Source organism: Hyposmocoma kahamanoa, unplaced genomic scaffold, assembly GCF_003589595.1.
Source record: "Hyposmocoma kahamanoa isolate Upper Pololo Valley unplaced genomic scaffold, ASM358959v1 102, whole genome shotgun sequence".
In the NCBI taxonomy this organism is placed as follows: Eukaryota; Metazoa; Arthropoda; class Insecta; order Lepidoptera; family Cosmopterigidae; genus Hyposmocoma; species Hyposmocoma kahamanoa.
In genome coordinates, this window is record NW_020653337.1 from 13,841,608 (window position 1) to 13,863,594 (window position 21,987).

At 35.3% G+C, this 21,987-nt stretch overlaps 1 protein-coding gene across 8 annotated transcripts in view; it reads left to right on the plus strand.

Moving 5' to 3' along the window:
• LOC113237168 (tensin) overlaps nucleotides 1-21,987 on the plus strand; it is a 136,230-nt gene that overhangs the window by 73,157 nt on the left and 41,086 nt on the right. For all 8 annotated transcript variants that reach the window (XM_026473493.1, XM_026473484.1, XM_026473512.1 and 5 more), the window contains one exon: nucleotides 1,805-1,993. In XM_026473493.1, the coding sequence (XP_026329278.1) occupies nucleotides 1,805-1,993 (189 nt within the window). The remainder of the gene's footprint in view (nucleotides 1-1,804; nucleotides 1,994-21,987) is intronic.

Below are 21,987 nucleotides of genomic sequence, written 5' to 3' on the forward strand. Positions count from 1 at the left end.
ATTTTAATTTTTCTATACGAAAGTTAAATCTGGTGAATTACGTTTTACAAATTACCCTGTATGGTTTACCTATATATTTTACGTCATTGCTTTGCGGTTTTCGAATTGGATGAATTAACTTGTACACAATGTGTCCTGTGAATAGTATACAATACAGAGAGTTTTTTTAAATGGGACTGTATGGGTAAATCCGAAATCATAGAAAGAAACTGCCTTAGGAACCATTAAGCTTTTTTTTCGTGAAAACAATTTTTGCGTAGTCAAATTTTTGGTCAAGCGTGAGTTGTCCATAAAAATGAATAAAATGGATCAAAATCCTTTTAGTGCTGATCGACTCAGTTTTATGTAAAGATGATTTCATTGTATGGAACGAAAAAATCAAGACAACAGAAGTTGGTAAAATTTAATAAAATGATTTTTCATAAAAAATGAATAATATTGACATTTTTTTAATGCTGATGTACTCAATTTCTTATGAGAATGATTTTATTGTATAGGAAGAAAAGAATCGGGACAGCAGACGTTGGAAAAATTTAAGACAATGTTGTTCATTGAAATGATCCTTACACAAAACTGAGTCGATCAGCACTAAAAAAGAATGTTGACCAGTTTTATCATTTTTGTGGACAAATCATGCTTGACCAAAAAATTGGCTTTGCCAAAATTGTTTTCACAAAAAAGACTTATGGTTCCTAAGGCAGTTTCCTTGTATCTTCTATGGTTTCGTATTTCTCCATGCTGTCCCATTAAAAAAAAAAAACACTGTGCATTAATGGTGACGACAGCTTCGACCAAAATATTTGTAAAACATATGTTACAAACAAGCTTACAACTTAGTTTAAGCCCAAACTTCCACTCCAATTATTTCTACATTATTATAATCGTAGGCGTGAGCCTCGTAAGTCATCGATCCAATTATTATTCAATTTCTACCAAATTAACAAAATGGGATCCCGAAACACCGATGTTCCCGAGATATCAGATTTAATTTATCGCAAGCAATGAATTCCACCAATTTTGGAAGTAAGGCCGTGTCAAGGCCGGAATACGTGATTAAGTCGACCCAAAAATGTTAGTGCTCTATTTAGGCCATTAGGTTACCTAGCCGCAACACGCTTAGCTCAAGCACCTTTTGTGATTCTTTATAGCCAATATCCTGTAAGTTCGGTTTGTGACACAAAGAAGTCTAGCAGAGCAGTCTCGCACGTGATCACAGTTACAATTAGTTAGTCGCGACGAGTACAATTGTATTGTACTGTATCAACACATATTGTAGAGGTTTAGGGTATAAGTTTACTGGGCTGAGTCAATGCGGGTTAAGAGTTTGACATGTGCAAGACCTCGAAAAGGTTGAATACCAAAAAACAAAAGCAAAAAACATTTTGCGACAAGACAAACATTATTGGTGACTCGAGAAATCAAGTAGAAAATATAAACAATAAAATGACCAGTAATTGCGACATGCGCATACGATAACAAGTACTCAGCATAGAAATACGTTTCAAGCCACATCTGAAATATTTGTTATTCGATAAGAAACCTATACGTAACACCACGAGACTTGCTAATAGGATAGCTTGCGTCGTGGCACACTTCTCGTTTACACTAATTCAATTTGCAACTGTTAATATTGCTTGTTGAAAAAGTGCTACATGCCATATATTTACGTAGTACTGAACGCATTAATTGGTAAATATACCTGCCATAACTTGGATCATTAATATTTGCCTCCTATCGATGCAAGATCTCGTAATTAGTCAAACTCATGGAAAATGCGGTTTGTAAAGTAGCGTATGTGTTACAGGATAGAGCAAGATTTTCGGACACAAGTTGGCAAATTCATCGAACATGGGCACGTAATGGTGATCCGCTCCCGTTGTCGCCTCCGCCTTCGCGGTCTGCGGCAGCACAGCCCGCTGCGCCTATCACCACGACCGAACCCCAACTTCGCAGCAATCGCTCCGACCAAAATGGCATCTACGACACCATTACCGTAAGTACTTCATCAACTATTATTATCATGATCATGATATTTTATATATATTTACTGGCAATAAGAACCTTACTGTTTACTTGATATCTAGGTAGTAGTATTTTTAGTACAATTGCATGGACTTAGGATTTATATTTTGTAGCTATGAATAATCGGTAAATGCTATAAATGAAGATAAATTATTTTAGTATTAATAAAAAGGTGCATTTAGGTTTTAGGGTACAAAATGTTCACAAAACTCAACAGCTTTGACCAGAAATTCTATTTTTATTTGAAAATATTTTATACATATTGTGCACTAAAGATTTCAATCAGGAAAATCTGATTCGTTTTCGAATACAAATATAATATCATATCATAATTGTTAACATTCATGGACAAATAGCAATTACACCGCGATGTTACACAGTATGCGTATATTATGTGTAGAATCAGTAAGTACGTACTTTGTTGTTCTTAGAGAAAAGTTCCCACTCCGATATAAGCTGATAAAAAGAGTAACTCGGATGCGGAACGTGCTTGTATTTTGTGCCAAACAAATAGTTTTATAAACTCGGGGAAAACAGGGATGCTTCTCCAAAATAGATAACCAAGTAGGTATGTTCATTCTTTCCAACTGTTTGTACTCCAAATCTTTCTACGAATACAAAGACGTATTGTTAATGAACTGAATCAATACAAGTGTCAGGGATGTAACATGTTAGTGTTAGTGATGATGTATATATAATTAAATAATAAAAAACCTTCAAATAAATTAATTTCAATCATATTTTTTTACTTTTACTAGGTAGGTACCAAACGAATATGTTGCGTGTGATGCACATCATGGGCACGCGATTTGAATCGAACTGTTGGTATTGACCCGACAGACGTGAGCACACCGCCTTGACTATATAGAAACCAAACCGCGACTTTCGAACTATAGATTTGCATTAACAACTCATAAATCATAATCCGCGGTACGGCAGGGTTAGCAACATAGATACCTAACCATTTGCACCCCAAAAAATAAGCTAAGATTTCATTATTATTTACTTTCACAATAAACTGATCTTATTGATGTTTAATACAAAAAGATAAAAGCAAAATTTAATCTTTACTCCTTATTTCCGAAAAACTCAGAAACCCGGATTCGAACCCTCGGCCCTCTGCTCTTTAGGTCCTTCTTCAACTCTTTACTACCAACGGTTTCTCCTATTTCCAAGGGTAAAAAAAGTTAGAGTAACAAAAAATATTCTTAATTTGCTATATTTATTTGCTTGTGAATATGACATTAAGTATTGTCGGATGTAATATTATGTCGTGCGATGTCCTGTTCCCTTGATTCTTTGATTTATTGCAAATATAATTGGAAATATCAACCAATTTTATGAGCTAATGATACAGGAAATTATGATATCCGTAGGGGCAACCCTGTAGAAGGTTAGAGGCGTAGCAAGGGCTAGTTCCTGTGCGACTAATGTACCTTTGTGCGCGATCGTAAAGGTAGGGTGAGTGGCCGGACTGACGCGGTTGTCACTGGCTCTCTGTACTCCTGCGCAGTTGTTCATGGAAGTTTATTTTCAGTTATGAACTTTCTTAGGATGCCGGCGTGCTGACGCTACGATTTTACCAAGTGTTAACTATGTTCACTTAGTTCGGTTTAATATTAAAAATAGCTGTGATACAAGTGATATCTTTTTAGTTACGTCGCAGTCCTGTTTCATGTACTATGTATCACATGTGTCTAGTTTTTTTTTAAATTTAAGTACTTATGTGGCAGGATCAATCTTGCGTATAGTATTTCGTTCCATTAATTCCAATAAATAATTAGTTAGTAAATAGAAGGTTTATGCTACATTAGTCACTTTAGAAGCAATGGTAGGGTTTGGATTCAAACAAACTTTTTCTCAAAAATTTTACAGTCAAGCGAAGTACATTTGAATTTTTCATATTGAATTACTGCTCATTCGTAAGGCAGATTCCCCTGAGAAGAATAAGCAAGAAACTTTAGGGGTTGCTCTTTGTAAATATACATTTTTGTACACATTTATCATTAACACTTTTATTTCAAACATAGATCGAGACTACCTATAAGAGCTAGACGGGTTAATAGCACGGATTTTTTGTCATCCAGCTAAGCAGAAGCTGTTTAATAATTGGATCTGTAATATAAATGCTCGTGAATGGCAAATTTGGAATAATGAATGCCTAATTTATGGAAACATTTTTTATAAATACATAACGTAGACGTCAATTACTAAGGTCAAAAAGCATCGTTGAACACTTTGTTCTGTGTTAGAAATGTTTGCGTAATTATTCTACTCGTATAATATTTCACAAAAGTTACTTAACAACGTATTATTGTTGAAACAGACTTCCAGAAAACAAATATGAGATCGTCAATATCTAGGAAACTGGACCGGATACAAAGGCCATTTATATTGAGTCGCTCGGGGACAGTGCCATGGAGCCCATAGAAAATTACCATTAGTTGCCTTGTCGAAAGCTGTCGCCTACGCATACTACGCTCTGTTGAAACAATTTTCACTTCACAGCGCCCTTCATCTTTATTCTAATTGCAGACCACTCTCCCTCACCAGCGTTCTCTTTTCCGTTGCATTTAATTGTTTTCGTTCAATAGAAAAAGCCATAAAAATTCAATAAAGTCTACCTACGTGGTTACGGTATTAAAATGGTAGAGTCATTATTATTACACTTAAGTTGGTACTAAATATTCCCATAAATAACATCACAGTTTAATACAAACCGACAAAGCGATGGCTTACCTAGCCAGCTATTAATGTGATTATTAGATAACATAATTCTAAGTTTCCATATGCAATTCCCAAGTGAGTGAGCAATCGATGAAGTCATTTTATCTAGTGGCCAATATCTATTATGTTTCTAGGTTAAAGGCGGAAAATGATATAGTAGACCGTCAATCGTTTTAACTGATTAAATAGTTACACATCAAAATTACAGTTACATTTGCAGTGGGAGCTTGCAAAGTCAACAATTTTATTTAACTTAAAGGATTTCCTAAATGTAATATTTCGTTTTATAAACAACGGTTGCGAATTTGGGTTCTTTCAAACAAATTAAACTTTCGCTTTAAAGCGTCAACTTCGCTTAAAGAAGTTATTACGTGTTTTTGGAAAGAGGAATAAGGCAATATTTTTACGAAGTGGTACTTTTGCTGAGGGTAATGGGGTAAATTATGGCCTACCGCAATTTATGATCCTATAGACGCCTTCTTCCGAAGTGCTAATGCTTATCCTGACATTAACGAGAGTACTAAAAATTAGAACTATTAGACTACACTAATTAAAGACATGAACTGTTTCTAATTTAATTCAGGTCCTTACATTCCGGTAGATGGTAGCTTAATAAAATTTGTCCTACCGCTTCTTAAGCAGAGGCCGTAGGTTCGAATCTGAGCTCGCACCTCTTGAGTTTTTCGGAATTTATGTGCAAAATCTGATTTTAAATTTCTGTAAAGGAAAACATCGTGATGAAAACTGCCTCCATAGTCGAACGGTTACCATTTCTGACTGCCATGCAGAGGTCCCGGGTTCGATTCCCGGGCCGGGATAAATATTTGTAATGGTCTACATTTAAATCGTGAGTTTGGGTGTAATTTGTGATTGTTTGCCTTTTTTGTTTGCATATCGAAAAAGTTTCACAACTCTCTGAAAACGTGTGAAGTCGCCAAATCGAGATTATAATCTAAAACTGAGATAATACCCCTGCCCAGCATTGGAACGTATAAATGGATTGGCGATGACTAATGCTCGTATTCCAGAACTCTACTCAATGCTCAAGTCAGGATTTGAGCAGACTTGAGTATGATTTCAAGCACTGGAAATACGACCCTAATGGCAAGGACTTGAGTATGATTTTCAGTGCTCACTGCACTACTCAAGTCCTGACTTGAGTATTGAGATTAGATTCCAACTGTTTTATTCTTGGCTTCATAAATACACTTCCATTAACTTCTTCCACATCTATTAAATTAATGAAACATTTTATGATCATTAGTTAACGTTACTCCAAAACGTTACGTTGTTTAACGGCTCATACATCTTACATAACACGGTTATAAACAAACATATCTACATATATAGGCACTACATGTGGCAGTTGATTAAGGTAACCTTGAAACTCTCATGCTATATTTACCAGGAAATCAATTTAGCAGCAAATTGCATACTCGTTCACATCTCGCCTGTTAAATAACAAAATGAAATTTCAGTATACCCTTCGTTGCCTATACCGCGTTTGTATTCGTTTTGTCACTGTTCAATATTATATTAAAGCGCGAAGGAAATCACACAGGTGCCATGAATAATTCATTGGTTTAAAGAATACGATACGCAGATGAGGCCGTCTTTTAGCTACTGAAGTCAGGAATGAATAATTTAAAGCTTGGTTAGGGTTAGGACGTGTAGATGTTTCGCTGCGATATCCGAGGACCTTTTCATTTTGTTTTTACTTCGTAAGTTGGATAAATGCAAATCTTATGAAAAAGGTCGAAATGTGTTGCTGTTTGCAATTTCGTACAAAAAAAAAACTTCGTCTTCATTTTAATATTATAGAACGGGCGTTCTGGAATACTGTTCACCGAAGTGGTTATTAACCTCGACTAGATGGTTATTTGTAAGTTAAACAACAGGAAAACAGCAAGAAAAAAGGCTTTCGCGTTGTGTAATCTTATCAATGTTAATGTTTGTTTTGTCTGAAATTTTTCAAAACGGATTTAGTGTGCAAATTTATACGTTGATAGGTGATGTGATGACGATGATGATAACTTTGAAATTTATCTTTATATACCTCAGAGGTCATAAGATAACAAATGTTACCTATCATGTATGTTTACAAGTTTCATGCAGATCCAAATAAAGTAAGGTTGTTTATGACAGGATAGAAGAATCATATTCAAACACAATGATACTGAGTAGTAGTAGCAACTTCGGCAGATACATTGAAGCCATGGCCAAAAATACAGCGAGGAATCTTGGCATCCTTTCCAAGGGATAGTTACTTCAGCTGTACCAAGTCCGGTCGAGTTTGGAGTATTGCTGCCACTTATGAGATGGCTCTGCTAAATACCACCTGGCCTCCTTGGATTCAATCGACAAGTATGCCAAGAGGCTTGTGGATGACTCGGAATTAGTAGAGGCGAAGATGCAAAGCCTTGAATACCGCCGTAAATTTGCCTGCTTTTCGGTATTGTAAATGATATATCACGGAGAGTGTGCGATGGAATTGCATAATTTCATTCCGCGTTCCACTTTCCATCATCGGGGGACTCGACGTGGGCTGGGGTACCACCCTATGTTGTGGATAGTCCCAGGATTCGCACGAAGCGTTTCGCTTCCACATTTATAAGGCGAGCGGCTAGGGAGTGGAATTTCCTGCTTGTGGAATTAATTATTCCTAGTACCCTATAACTTGGATCTTTTCAACGCGAGAGTGAATTGGTATTATTTAGGTGTGCATGCTACATCGTCGACCTTATCGTCACTTTCCATCAGGTGAGATGGAGGTCAAAGGCCCCTTATTACTTATTACTTATAAAACAAATTATAATGAAACTACAGAAGTACCAGCAGTTGTTGCACTTTCAATAACTTTTGTTATTGTTTGTATTATTTGTTGAAAGTGTAATTGTAAAATGTGTGTGAAATCCTAGACAGATTCGCTGTGTCTATTTTTGAAGTCAATTAATTTTTTCTTTGAAAATGTCTAAAGCCTTTGAAAATGTAGGTACTCCATGTTTTAGGCTGAATATCAGGTAGACGCTCTAGACGGTTACAGGTCTGGTATTATTTTGTTTCACATTAGAGCAATATGCCACTTTAAATTATTATAACTTTAAAGTTTGTGGAAGTATAGCTATGTATCAAGTTTTATTGATATTGGTTAACAGAAAGTGGGTGAAATCTACAGTACAATAAACACAGTAGAAGTGCCAACAGTTCGCGGAGTTCCGCAAACTTGAGCTCCCTCCGCCATTTTCGCTTTGTACGTTATTATCTCGCGCAAAACCTCGAGAATCGTAGAAAATGCCTTATTTTGCTATTTTATTTAAAAATTTATTATATTTAAAAAAATTATTAAAAGTTGTCTATGATGGTATTTCGAATCATCATTAAATCTTATTTTATTTAATTTCAATAAATTTTCAATTTTCTGTTTATCGTAATAATTTTTTTTTATTAAAAGAAATGAAAGTATTACCGCTACTATAAGGTGATTTCTTTTTTGGAGAACAAAGTAAACATTTCGAGTGCGTCGTTGTTCAGCTGTTAACCACTAGATAGCAGCACATTGATTGAAGTTTCAATGTAAAATCAAAACGTCGTAACTTACAATATTGTGTATTGATGATATTGAACTTTCAACTATATGCCAACAGGCCAAAGTTTAAATTATATTAACAGATGAGATTTTGTTAATTCTTTTTAAATTTGGAACTACGAGCAATCATTATCAAGATTCCATAATGATTCAAATTACGAATGTGTTAATTTTGGCGACAGCGGTTCTGATGGTAAGCAAGGCTTGAAAGGCAATTCCATTGTTTTTTTTTCTTCCGTGGTGAAATCCAATAAACCGGATTCATCCACTAATTTGCCACATGGAAAAAATCGCGTAACATATACACAAAAATACAGTCTAAATGAGAATTACCCCCTGTTTTTAAGCCAAATAAAAAAGTATGTTATGTGTAGACTTAGCATACGTCACTTGTCTATTTTACCATGTGTACGATTGCTTAACACGTCACCTACACCTGTAAGAGATGTCCATGGAGTACATTATGCAACGATCACCATTTGCCTATTCACGCTAGAACATACGGCAGTAATGTGAATACTAAGGAATCTCAATGCTGGCTTGCCTTTGGTCAATATATTGTCAGGACAGTGAGGTCACGTTTAGCGTTGCAAATATACATGATCTAATCAAGTCCCTATTGCCAACACTAACAACTTCATTTGTGTTCAAATTGTATCACGGTGTTCACTTTGTAACAAAATGTAGAAAATTGGACTTTCTTCCGTAGGTAGCAACATTACATTGCGTTTTCTGTTAATTAATAAACTTTGACACAAGTTAACTATACAACAACTACCTGTTTCCTGATCTGGAGTCTCGTCGAGTAAATGAAGAATTAATTTATCGTAACTGATGTAGTTTTCCTTGATTGTTTTGTTTCATTAAAGTTTTAAGTTTAATTATAATCAATAAAAATTTATAAAATTGTTAAAAAAAGGTTATGTTTTTCATCAGATTGTCGGATTCAGCAAGCTTGTTTAATGAGCAACGTTCCATCAGCCTTAATAGATAACGCGTGTATAAAAATGACACCAGCGACTAAAATTAAATAGTCGATTGCTTTACGTCATTAGCTGAGACTTTGTTTGCTCAATGATGTCATTTTAACTCGTTCTATATAATAAACTTACAAGCGTTGTTTGTCCTGTACAGTGAGAGATAAAGATCATACAATGTTGAATATTGTTGATTTAAAAGAATAAAAAAAATTCAAAATCATTCCGAATTAAAGTCCCGTTTTGAAGTGAAGTTGAGCTTCTGCGTTTGTATTTGTTTATACTATGAACCGGTAATCGGCTTGCCGCAGCTAGTGGGTCGATGGAGAGAAGCGACCACCCGGCGATGATGCGCGATAGCCAACGGCGGCTTCAGGTGTCGGCGCAGTGTCGCAACCGTCACGCGTCCACCTTGTTGCCATAAATAAAATTCGACACTTAGACAATGAACATCGCGCCCTACCCGCCGAGATCGCCTGATAAATTTCGTCAAAACGCCGATTAGACAACCCGTCCGAGCTGCTGTAACTCGATACAACACCACAGGGACAAAGCCGACAGCGTCGATTTATCATTATTCCATAATTGATTTAGGTTGTGCCCAAATGAAATTTCGATCGCTCGATACGCTCCGATAAAGTGTAATTAATACAAATCGCTTTTGGCCTTAGCGGGCTGTCAAAGAGACCGCTCAGGATTAATGCTAGATAGGCGGGAGATCGGGCGTCGCGAAACTTTCTCACGATGGCCTAGCGATACCGCGAGTGACCGCCGACCGCCGCCGCCGCGCCAGGCCCACCGCGCCCTGAGGCGCCACAGCGTGCCTGTTCCCTCATAGGGTTACTGGAAATATTAGCTTGCCGTGGAACATTTACTGAGGTAATTATCTTTAAATCGGAAAATTATGCTAACATATTTGACAAGTAAAAACAACGTGGTAGCCTAGTTAATTGAGCTCTCGCAACCAGGGGTTATTGTGTGTTCGTTACCGGGTTCGCATCACTGAGTTTCTTGGCTATAATGTGCGAAATTTAATTTGAAATTTACCATGAGAGTTTCGGTGAAGGAAAATATAGTGATAAAACCTGAAAGTCGAAGAAGGTTCCTTAACCCGCATTGGGCCAGCCGGGCGGGCGGTGTGGCCTGAGAGGAGACTTGTGTCCAGTAGTAGGACGTAAAAAATGGGTTGATGATTTGACTAGTACCATGTTGACTCTGCAATGTCTATCTGTAATAAGATACGCACGCTTCAGTTCAAAAAACAAATTTACAAAAATAAAGAAAAGAAGATTTTTTTTATTGATATTATTTAAAACAGATGATTGATGGTTTAATTAAAATATTAAATGGGTCGCCCATCACACGTCACTGGATTCGCAACGCTTGTACAGTCTATACCATGTTTTAGTGAAATACGGGAAGGGGTCTTAAACTTAAATGTTAAACATTTATTGTCGATGTTTAAATAAATTGTTACTATAGTCATTTACAAAAATGTATTAAAAGCCACATGTTAAAGAAAGTAAGTATATTTGAAAGAATTGTTGTGTAAATATGGGAGTCTCTATGTAAACATTTGGCCATAACCTTTGTCGGTTGTTACGCTAACTTCTTCTCTATATGAATATTTATCTTACGTACGCTTTCGAAAGGCGTGTTGTATGCCGTCTCAAGTCTCCATGATTTGGTCACAACCCATTTAGTCTGTATGTCTTACGTACACAATTAGGCTTTTATTTTTAATGATAGATTTTTTTAGATGAATGAAAGAATTCTCTCTATCTTCTATCTCTATCTTTTTGTATATTTACGTTATGTTGTCCAATCTGCGGAGCTTTTAGTAGCTTTCTTACTAGCTTTGAGAACCCGTTATGTAATGATATCATATAAACAATAGTTTTCGACATTATTTTGCATTGTATTGTACTAAAAGTGCATAGACTGACGTCGACACTACAGCCGAAGTACTTATATGCGTAGCGTCACGCTTTCGAGAAAGAAGCTGGGTTCGGGATTATTTTAGTAATGATAAACATTATTTATGCAAAGAAGATTACAAACCATGAGAAAGTGATTAGACTTAATGTTATAATTGTTAACATAAAAATCGAACATAAATAAAATATTCCTTTGATCCGGGTGGACTCGAACCAGCGACCTCGCCCTGCCGTGGAAAAGACGTTAAAACATCGAAATCTGCAACAAGCACATAGAGAAATTCGTAAGGCTGCTGGTTTGTTCCGTAGCTTAGTGGGAGAGCATCTCTTTCTATTTAATTATAACAAACTAGTGTAGTCATTTCACAAAAATATTTGAATATTATGGTAGTAAAATATCATGATATTCAATAAACTTAATAATATTTAACTTTATCAAAAAATAAACAAAAGCACAACGCTGTTTATGACTCACTTTCCACTTCCTAAGATGCTGTGTGGAAGCTAAAAGAGTTCAACCCACGAATGTAGACGGTCTGATTGTGTAAACTTTTCGTCTATTATGAAAGTACCATGTTCTGTTAACATATCACCAGCATTTGAGGACATCGACAGAGCGTACGTAATGAGGATTCTATCTCTTCGTGATGTGGTATTTCTGCGCTTTGTGGATGCAGGGTGACGTTTTTTGCTCCTCTGTTTTATTTTTTGTCTTTATGCTGATGACCTAAACACCCAGCCGTTTGTTCACGACTTACTATTTGCCATCGATGTCAGTCAGTCTTTTTGTCTAAAGGTTACCCCTCCAAAACACTGTGTATTGTGTGTAAGTATTAGTAGCACTTGGTTCGCATCTCTTGCTGATATTGACACCTTACCACCTGTAGTTTTTGATGGTGTTCAAATACTTTATTTAGATAGAGGTTTTGGAATTTGGCATTATTGATCGATGTGTTACTGCACATTGCTGAGTTTAGCAGGAAGGTGTTAAGTTCACATTTCTCACTGAGAAGGGTTAAATCTTTTAACCGACTAAGGCAAAACTTACATTCTGCGTACGATACTGGATTTTGCAGATGTTTGATACCCATATTTGACAGTTACTCTGTTTAAAAATTGGAGCGGCTACAAAACGTGTACATAATTAAAAATATTTATATTCGGCCTTCGCAAATTTAACTATGTCACCCAAATTCGCATACAATTTAAATGGTTGCTCATTCGCCGACGTAATGATGTTCACAACCTTTCCATTCTTTATCCACTCTATTCAATTTCCTGACACCTCCTTACCTTAAATAACGCTTTATTTTCCCCTGCGTTCCCCTAATACCCTTGTATTAAACATGCCCTCGGATTTTCCTCCCCGAACTTATTCGACGGTCCCCTTTTCTCGATTCCTTCAAGGACCACTTCTTAACTCCAAGTTTCGTTGTCTCGATTACATTTAGTTGACACGATCTGGAACACTAATGTCGAGAGTCGTTTGTCAGTTTAGTAAAGTAACGTAGTTTTGAAAATATATGGGCTCAAAAAATGTATACTTAAAAATGTACATTTATTTTTCGAAAACAATTTTGGAACACACTACGGAAAATTATATTTTTCTTATATTAATAAGTTAAATCTACAGGCTTCCACGAAAAACCACTACGTACCTAATAGATCCGTGTCACGGGCTGGGACACTTTTTGAAGCAATCTGTCACAGCCAGCATTATGCATATAAATAGAAATACATACAGATGTTATGATAAGTGAAAGTGTACTAACATGATCGGATACAAATCTGGGCTGAATATGATCTGACGTATATCGAGGCACCTCGCCCCTTGCCCGTCGGCGCCTCGGCGTATCGCACTCATGGACGTGATTGGCATGCACGAGTTGGCCCCAGTCGACAGGTACCGTGAGAACTGAGTGTGTTTGCTTAGGAAGACTTAGTGTTTGCACGGCCATTTCAGTGCCCAGTGAAACATCCCTAGGGTAAAGTAAATATACTTCATAAATTTTATTATTAAAAATTCGTACCCTCGGTACAAATGACGCCACATATATGATCATTCGTCAGGAGTACTTTTATCACATGAAAGTCATAAAAATAATGTAAATATAAGAGTGCAGTCGCTAATCGTCTACTTTTACACACGCGCACGATTTAAGCAGCGATACAAACGCGCGATGGCATCGCTACACTTGGGATTTATAGGCGATTGCATCGAAGCAATCGCGCATTTGTATCGATGCAATCGCCCGTTTCACGAACGCGCGTTTGCATCGCTGCTAAAAGTTGCCGTGTGCGTTGTAACAGCTCTAACTGTCCTATTGGAGCATAAAAAGTTATCGAGTGATTTCATTCTTAGAATCTTCAAACCTGTCTCCTTAAAAGTTGTAATTTTGTAGATCTGACCTTGTTACACCAAGGGTACCAATTATTATTTCTTGTAATAGTGTCAAAGTTTTTTTGTGTATGTGTACGTACGTGTGTAAGCGTATATGAGTGCGCACCTATGCATGGGTTTTTTAAAGCTGACATAATACAAAGACTGTCTTAAATTCTTCTGTCTATCTTCCTCTTTTCTGAAGTAGTACATATTTATTGCGTCATGTACACAACTTCACATTGAAATTAGAAATAGAAGTTGTGTAAATCAGGAACGCAATATTATGGACGCGAATAGAGACGCAATAGTCATAATAAATAACATAAACTTATAGCAAAGTATAAAGACGCTTGGAGTAAAGTAACTGCAAATAATGTTTTGGGGCTTAAATGTATGACTTATATATAGTGCTGAACATGTATAAATAATAATTAATTTAATTTAAATATAATTTAATTTAATTTAAATATAACAATAATAATACCCATATCAATTAATTACCTACGTTTTAAGTTTGGATTGTTCCTAAATTATATTGTAACTATCACTTAACTTTAATTTGCAACGCCCTTACAGGGTATCACATGTATGCTGTCATAGTTTTAAGTTTATTAAATTGTACCATACCTGTGAAAAGCAATAAATAAATGAAAATGAAATGAAATACGACAAAGGACTTACTTAATCGTATTGACAAAGGAGTTACGTAACTACGGTACTACACGCTAATGTGTTTTATTTTATTTTAAAAATTTTATTTTTCTATTTTTCTTTTATTTCATGAATTTGGAAAAGTTAAAACAATATGCATGTATGTAATATGTTTACATATTTTGCAAATCGTATGTAGCCTTGACTGGAATATTTTCTTTGATAAATTAAAAATAAGGTAGTTAAATTAATTATTTTGATAACTATAGCTCAGAATGGTATGGTTTGCTTTAATATTAGACATAACTGGTAGATGAGGACTGAGGAGATTCCATGGAATTTGTAAGAAGACTGAAATGTCGATTGTTTGATAAAATATGCGCCTTTAGATCTGAAAAGTAGTTTCATTTCCAATGTTTATACTATGCATTTGGTACAATTCTAACCAATGTTGCTACTAAGTATTTATTAAGTTGTAATGGTAATTATCAAGGTTCTAAATTATCAAGAAATTTATTTTCTTTGATAGTTATCATGACAATTATCCGATATATACCCGATAATTATCCATGCTGATTCATAATTTTGTCTGCTTAATTTTTTTACTAAAAATGACAAACAGTGTGAAAAGTAAATAAATACGAAGAAAAATCTTTTGAAAATCTATTTGGTGTGTGACTTCTTTTGAGATTAACAATTGACACGGTTGGATACATCTCTGATGGCATGACTTTGCTAGCGGTAGCATTTTGTCGTTCCATTTAATTTTGTAAATATAAGACAATTATCGTGATAATGATAATTATCAATAATATTTATCATTTTGTACCTTGATAATTATGTAATCCGACAAGGATATAAATGTTGCTTATGTACTTAGTGCCCTTTTCCATCTGGGCAGTCAGAGACAGTAAACGTTAATATTTCAGACATCCACTAATATGAAGCTATTATTACCATAACGTGCTAACTATGCACATTTGAAATCATAGTGCATTAACCTCTCTTTAGTCAAATAATACTACTGCTCTATATAGCTTCACACTCAGTGTACCAAATTTACTATCGTAACAAATATTGTACCGTGGTAGGTACGACGCAGTCTAGTGCGGCGGCGGCGCCAGGCGGCATAATGTCGGCGATTGTTTACGGAAGTGCATCGTTCCCCTCACACGCCGCGTCTCACCTCCCCCGCCCGCAACACGCGCCCAAATGTGTGAATGAAAAGAACTATTGCGTAGATGCACTTTACAGACATCTATCTATAAATAAGTAAACAAACATAAATTAACACCCTGAAATTGACTTAGGGCTCAGTTAATATAAATAGTCCACTTAGGCCGTATATTATGTTTGATAATCAACTTCTTAGGCAATTAAATATATATCTGTATGATGTCTCTTCCACGAATTAAAGTTGATTTGGGAGAGATGAATTATTTGTAAAGTTATTATTGTAACATAGAGTCTTTGTTAAATAATTTTTATCCGTCGGATCACGTAACTTTTCGTTTCGTCGATACAATGGACATAAATCACAATCAACGTTGTAAATCAAAGCCGGTGATTAGCGCCTTGAATAAAAATAAAAAGGGTGTATGCCGTAGTTCTTGTACACTGCATACGAAACTACCGGAATGATTTTTAATTATAATTTTAGATTTTTAATTTTTTTCTTGATGTGTAAGTTTATGATATACCTACCATATTATTTATAATTAACTTCTTTATGAAATGCATTCTACACTAAAATTTCAAAAATAAATATTTGCCGCCGCTTAAATAGAATGGATCTCAATTTTTTGTCAACTAAAAATGTTGAAAATCTGAAATATTAAGGTTGGCATACTTATTGGTTATCAGTGTACATTACACGTGATCTGGCGGTGTAGGGTTGCTAGGCAACGCGGCGTCGCCAGAGCGGTGAGCGCCGGGACGCTGCGGCAAGCGGCGGCGGCGCCAGTGCCCATCTCGGCGCCACGCGACGTCGACTGCGGCTCTACTGCCGCAACATTAAGCCGCCGAAAACTGCATCAAAACTTCTCACAAATTTATTAAACTTACTATCATATAAAATAAAACGTGCAGAAAATTTTAATGGAAATCATTTCAAATTTTCGTGTGATTCGCTTGAAAATGTGGATTTTTTAAATTTAGTACGCGATAGTGAACTGTGAATTAAATATACTTAATATTAATTATAACATTATGTGTTGGTGTAAAATGTAAACGAAAGTATTTAGTACAACGTGTGTACAACGTATGCGTATACGTACGTGTACGTATGTACAATCGAGTTAAATTAATTACTTAAGTAACTGGAACTGTTATCTGTCGTACAAGATAAAGAGATGTAATTATTTAAGGCTTGATAAGATAGAGCTACAATAGGTTAACTACACAATAAAGATAATAACGGTATCTTGCAACGGTAATTGTTGTAAGAATTTAATGTTTAATTTGTAAGACTGCTCACAACTTCAACATTTCATCCAGCAATATAGAAAAAAAAACATGTTATTTGGACAGTTTTTGTTTTACGTAGTTTTTTGATTACATTTATCGTAATACAAACTAATGTCCTGTAGTACAACGTTTGTATATAGAGCGGTATTGTCCAGTGCTTATACATTTAAATATAGAAATGTCAACTATAAGCACTCACTTGTGTGAATGCAGAGTTTCATACTTTCAGTTAAGATGAACAGTAAAGAAACGGAATGAAAGCCCTAAGTCTGTGACCGTGTGACGATCTTTTATTTAGATGGCACACCCTCCCGCGGTCATTCACCTCGCTCTTCATGCGTCCATGCGGAAGGTCAGGGACACTCAGGGTTATATTATAGTGCCATTACAATGACATGGTAATGGTAACTTTGCCACATTATGTACACAATGATACTAATACCAAATCTACTACTAAGAGTATTTCGATAAAGTTTTTTTTTCTATGAACAAGACTATGATCTACCTCGCTGAATCAATGCAACACCTACGTTCGTTAAGAACTTTGGGAACCTTCATGTTGACAACATACTTACATAATTTAAAATAATATGTTGTTCATAAAATTTAATTTCAGTAAATCAAGTACCCTGGTTGTGCTGGTAAGGAAAAAATATGCCTAGTCCGTTTTTCTTGCTGGAATTTGAGGATACCCGCAATGCGGTTTATATTTTCCGGAACAGATACTTGACGCGTATCCTACACGCGCTCAGTGACTTTTCATTTATCTATCCTTTTGTCAACATGGGGATGGCAATAATAACATTTTTTTACATTCTAAAGGGAGATATTTTGAAGGCTCTTTCTCTTCACACTAGATACTTGTGTAAATAAGTTTTCGAATTTTAAGAATTATGTAAATTAATACTAAAATATGTCGAGTTCTTGGGTTGGAAATCAAACTATATTTTAGAATCTAAATCGCGTATATTTGTTTTTTTTAAACAAACTAATGTTTCTGACCCTTTACAGATTCTATGGTCGCAACTTTTACGACTAACGCTCATGATCAACGTTCGTTTGTTTGAAAAACCAAATGTACTTTATTTGGGTCGGAAAAAATAGCATAATTTCAAAAAATATATACTTGACCCAACAAAACTATGAATCAATACGTTTGTAGGTTTAAAAAAATAACGCTTATACCACGACCATACTCACTAATTTAAGTTTCTAACTATTAAGAGTAAAAGCCCTATAACAATATAAAGCTGTAACAACCTTAAAAAGTACTTGATGGCTTGCTGCACAAAAGAGATACTGTGTACATATTATTCGTAGATTGACTTGTACAACCACACGATATGTCGTAATCCCCAACTCGCTGACAGTAGCCATGTCGAAGCGAGTTCTTGAATCGAGATTTTATCAACGTGTCGTTTTTATCAATTAAGAATCTATTCGAGTTAGAAAAAGACATTTAAATGAATAATTAAATATAATCGACGTGATTATTACACCACTGTGGCCAGGGTTATAATTTATCTTTAAAGTACAATCGCCAATAACTCGTATTAAGAATTATTGACCACTATTTTTTTTCACCACCTAGTGAGTGATATTTTACGTGTGTTATAAAAACTCCTCCCTCGTCCTAGAGATACACAGAGTCCTTCAGAATTTCGTAAACATGTATTTATAAATTATGTTTAAATAATTTCATAAATTGATATAAATAATTTTATAATTTTTTTTAATGGGTAATGAAAACAACTGCGCATCAGCAATACCGTGTGGCTCTAGGACGCTACAGTACCAAAATCGTTAGAGACACCGTATGTCTCTCATACGTGAGTTAAAATTAACATCATGTATCTGTTTCAACATGACTTAAAAGTGAGTGCCAATAAAAAATCGCATGGAAAGTGCTAGTGAAGTAGTCCGAGGATGCGAGGTCGGCTGCAGCGCGCGGACGGGGCGGAGGCTGTGCGAGCGCTGCACCGGCTAGCGTTTGCTCTCTGGCGAGCCGTCTTCTACTTGCAGCGCGGAAAAATTCACGAGGAACGCAGACGCTCCAGGAGTTTGATTGCCGGACAAAAAAAACGACTTACGGTGTGTCAATGTCCCTTCATTTTTAAACACTGACTTCACGTCTCTATATAACAATTTGTATTATTACAAAAAAAAATGAAATGGCATTAAAGAAATCGTAAAAAATGCCATTGTTTTATGTCCTCACAGTCAAAATGCAAGCAGGATTTAACTTGATAGTATAATCCATTTAACACTCGAACAACGTGATAAGCCCTTGTAAGAAATCTACTATTTCTGTAATAGTTTTGCTCTAGTTTTCCTTGTTGAATGTGTTAATTTTTTTCAAGAGTAAATTTGTAGTATAATTACTCAGCGCCTTATTAGAGAGTCTTTTAAAGGCTTTCTAATAAGGCAAAAAAATCGACCATCTTTTTTACAAATTGACTATAATTTCCTCAACCTTTTTAAGTTACACTTAAGTAATAACAATGCAGCTAATGGCCATTAACGAGCGCAGGAAGAGGCCTGCAGTAATCACTTAGGCCACACCTCTGCCTCTATCGGCTTATTGGACCTGATTGCAGGAACGATAGAGCCCAGCCCTCGAGATACGACTACGGAGTTAGTTTATGAAGCTTGAATATATTATTTCTAAGATACAGCAATTTTTAATGTAAATTAATTTTGTTTAAATAATGCGCCAGACTCACACCCATTACCTGGTTTCAAACCAAAGGCTGAAGGGGTAATTAACTCTGAGATACTACACAAAACACCCAAACCAGAACCAATTTACAAAAGTTGAAAAATATAACAAATAAGTAAGCAGTCATAACCACATATAGGGCGTATATAGAATCCATATTACGTTACGGTTTTATAGTATGGGGTAATAGTACAGATCGAAACAGAGCTTTTGTAGCACAAAATAAATCCATTAGAGCAATTTGTGGAATTTCCCTGGATGAAACATGCAGACGCTTGTTTCAGAGCCTTGGTCTGTTGCCACTACCATCATTATTCCGAGTGGAAATTTGTAATGCCGCCTGGAGAGAAAGTACTCTAAATACTGGAGATTGAAATTTTTACTTAAATTAAACATTCCTTTATTCTTTAAAAGAAATAAAACTGCATTCAAAGATTTTCGAAAATTTCTAGCAACTCGCGGGATTAGAACCCGCTTTAATCTGAAAAAAAAATGCACCCTGCACTTTTATTGTATCGATCGATAGGGTTAATTATTAGAATAAAATCTCTTTCACATAATTGGTTAATTAAATGAAAAAAAAAACCATGAAATCTTAACGTATTTTAAAAAACCCAATAAAATGGTAATCTAACTAATTAGTTGCTCGACATAAGCTCCATTTTCTTGGATACACAAATTTAATCTTTTAACGAATTTATTTTGAGTAACTTTTAATAACGTGTTGTGATGAATTGTATTACAAATCGTATTCTGAACCTCAGCCTTCAACTCGTTTACACTCGCATAGAATTTGAGGTAAATTTGATTTTTAACATATCCCCACAAAAAATCTAAAGGGGTGAGATCTGGTGATCTCGCAGACCATCTGATTGTGCCGTTTGTACCAATCCAAGTATTAATATGGTTACTGACCAAAGAGTCTGCATTACAAACATGTGCAAATTGCAATCTTCTTATCTAAATAGTACTTCGCCATTTTAATGGATAAATGACGTCAACGATAATTAACAAGTAATCTGATGGACCTTTGAGTAAAAGTGATTTAACTTGACCCATTGAATTTATAACTCCGGATTTCATGGTTTGTAAGAGAGATTTCATCCTTCACCCTTTCACCCATCGATTGATTTAATAAAAGTACAGGGCGCATTTTTTTATAGATTTTAGGGGGTTCGATTCTCGCGTGTGGCTAGCAATTTTCGAAAATCTAAAAAAAATTTGTTCTTTTTTTTAAATATGTTAAGATTTCATGGTTTTTTTTTTTTCATTTAATTAACCAATTATGTCAGACAGATTTTATTCTTATAATTAACCCTATCGATCGATACAATAAAAGTGCAGGGTGCATTTTTTTTCACATTAAAGCGGGTTCGATTCCCGCGAGTTGCTAGAAATTTTCGAAAATTTTTGAATGCAATATTATTTCTTTTTAAAAATAAAGGAATGTTTCCTTTAAGTAAAAATTTATATCTCCAGTATTTAACGTACTTTCCTTCCAAATGGCATTACAAATTTCCACCCTGTATATATACGAAATTTGTATCTTTGTACGAAAATACACATACATATTTGTTTAAGAAAGCCTGTGATGTGAATACTAGACTCAGCAGAAACGCGAATAGACTTGTATTTGACACTATTCCTATGACTGCTAAATACAGTAAAAGTTGTTTAAAAATGTGTGTTGACATATATAATAAAATACCACTTGAGATAAAACTATTACACTTCAGTTTATTTAAAACAAAGCTTTACAAGTGGTTGAGTAAAAATAATTTTTATGACCTAAACGAAATATTTGACAGAAAATGAGATGTAAGATTTTATCTTGAAGATTATCATTCTTTACCAAATTAATTTGTAACTTGTCAGGTTTGTGACATTTTTGTATTATTGAGTTGTGGTAGTCTGATCGACATTATATAACTAGACATTTGCATGCTATTTAATATATGCGAAACATGTTTGTACTGGCACTCTTTTGTAACATCTTCTGTTATACCATGTTTTAAGCAAATAAACGAATTATTATTATTATTTCTTAAATTACCCTACCTTCAAGGTGAACCAGAGAACTCCTAATTCAGCGTCCATAATGCAAACCATTTGGTCGTCTGGACCTTACTATCATAGTATTATAAGTCTGGTATGGTATTTCCACATTAACGTAGCAACGCGGCGTGTATGAGTGCACGCCCGCCGCGTACCGTGTGTGGACACTCACGTTCGCATAATCTCGCGTTGCAATGTGCGCGGGTCGTCTCTTGCTCCATTCATCATAGTCTTCAAGTGGTAGCTTGGTGTTTAAAAAATGACATCAAATAGTAGACGCATTTTTTGTGTTTGTGGTAGTATATGCAACAAAAAAGTCACTTGGTATTATGAAAAAAATATATTATTAATACCTTAATTTTTTGAAATTATGTTTACGACATGTAGGTACAACCATAGATTTAGTATATACCGAATCTATCAGTACAACTTAAAATAATAATGTAACAACCATACGCTTCAAC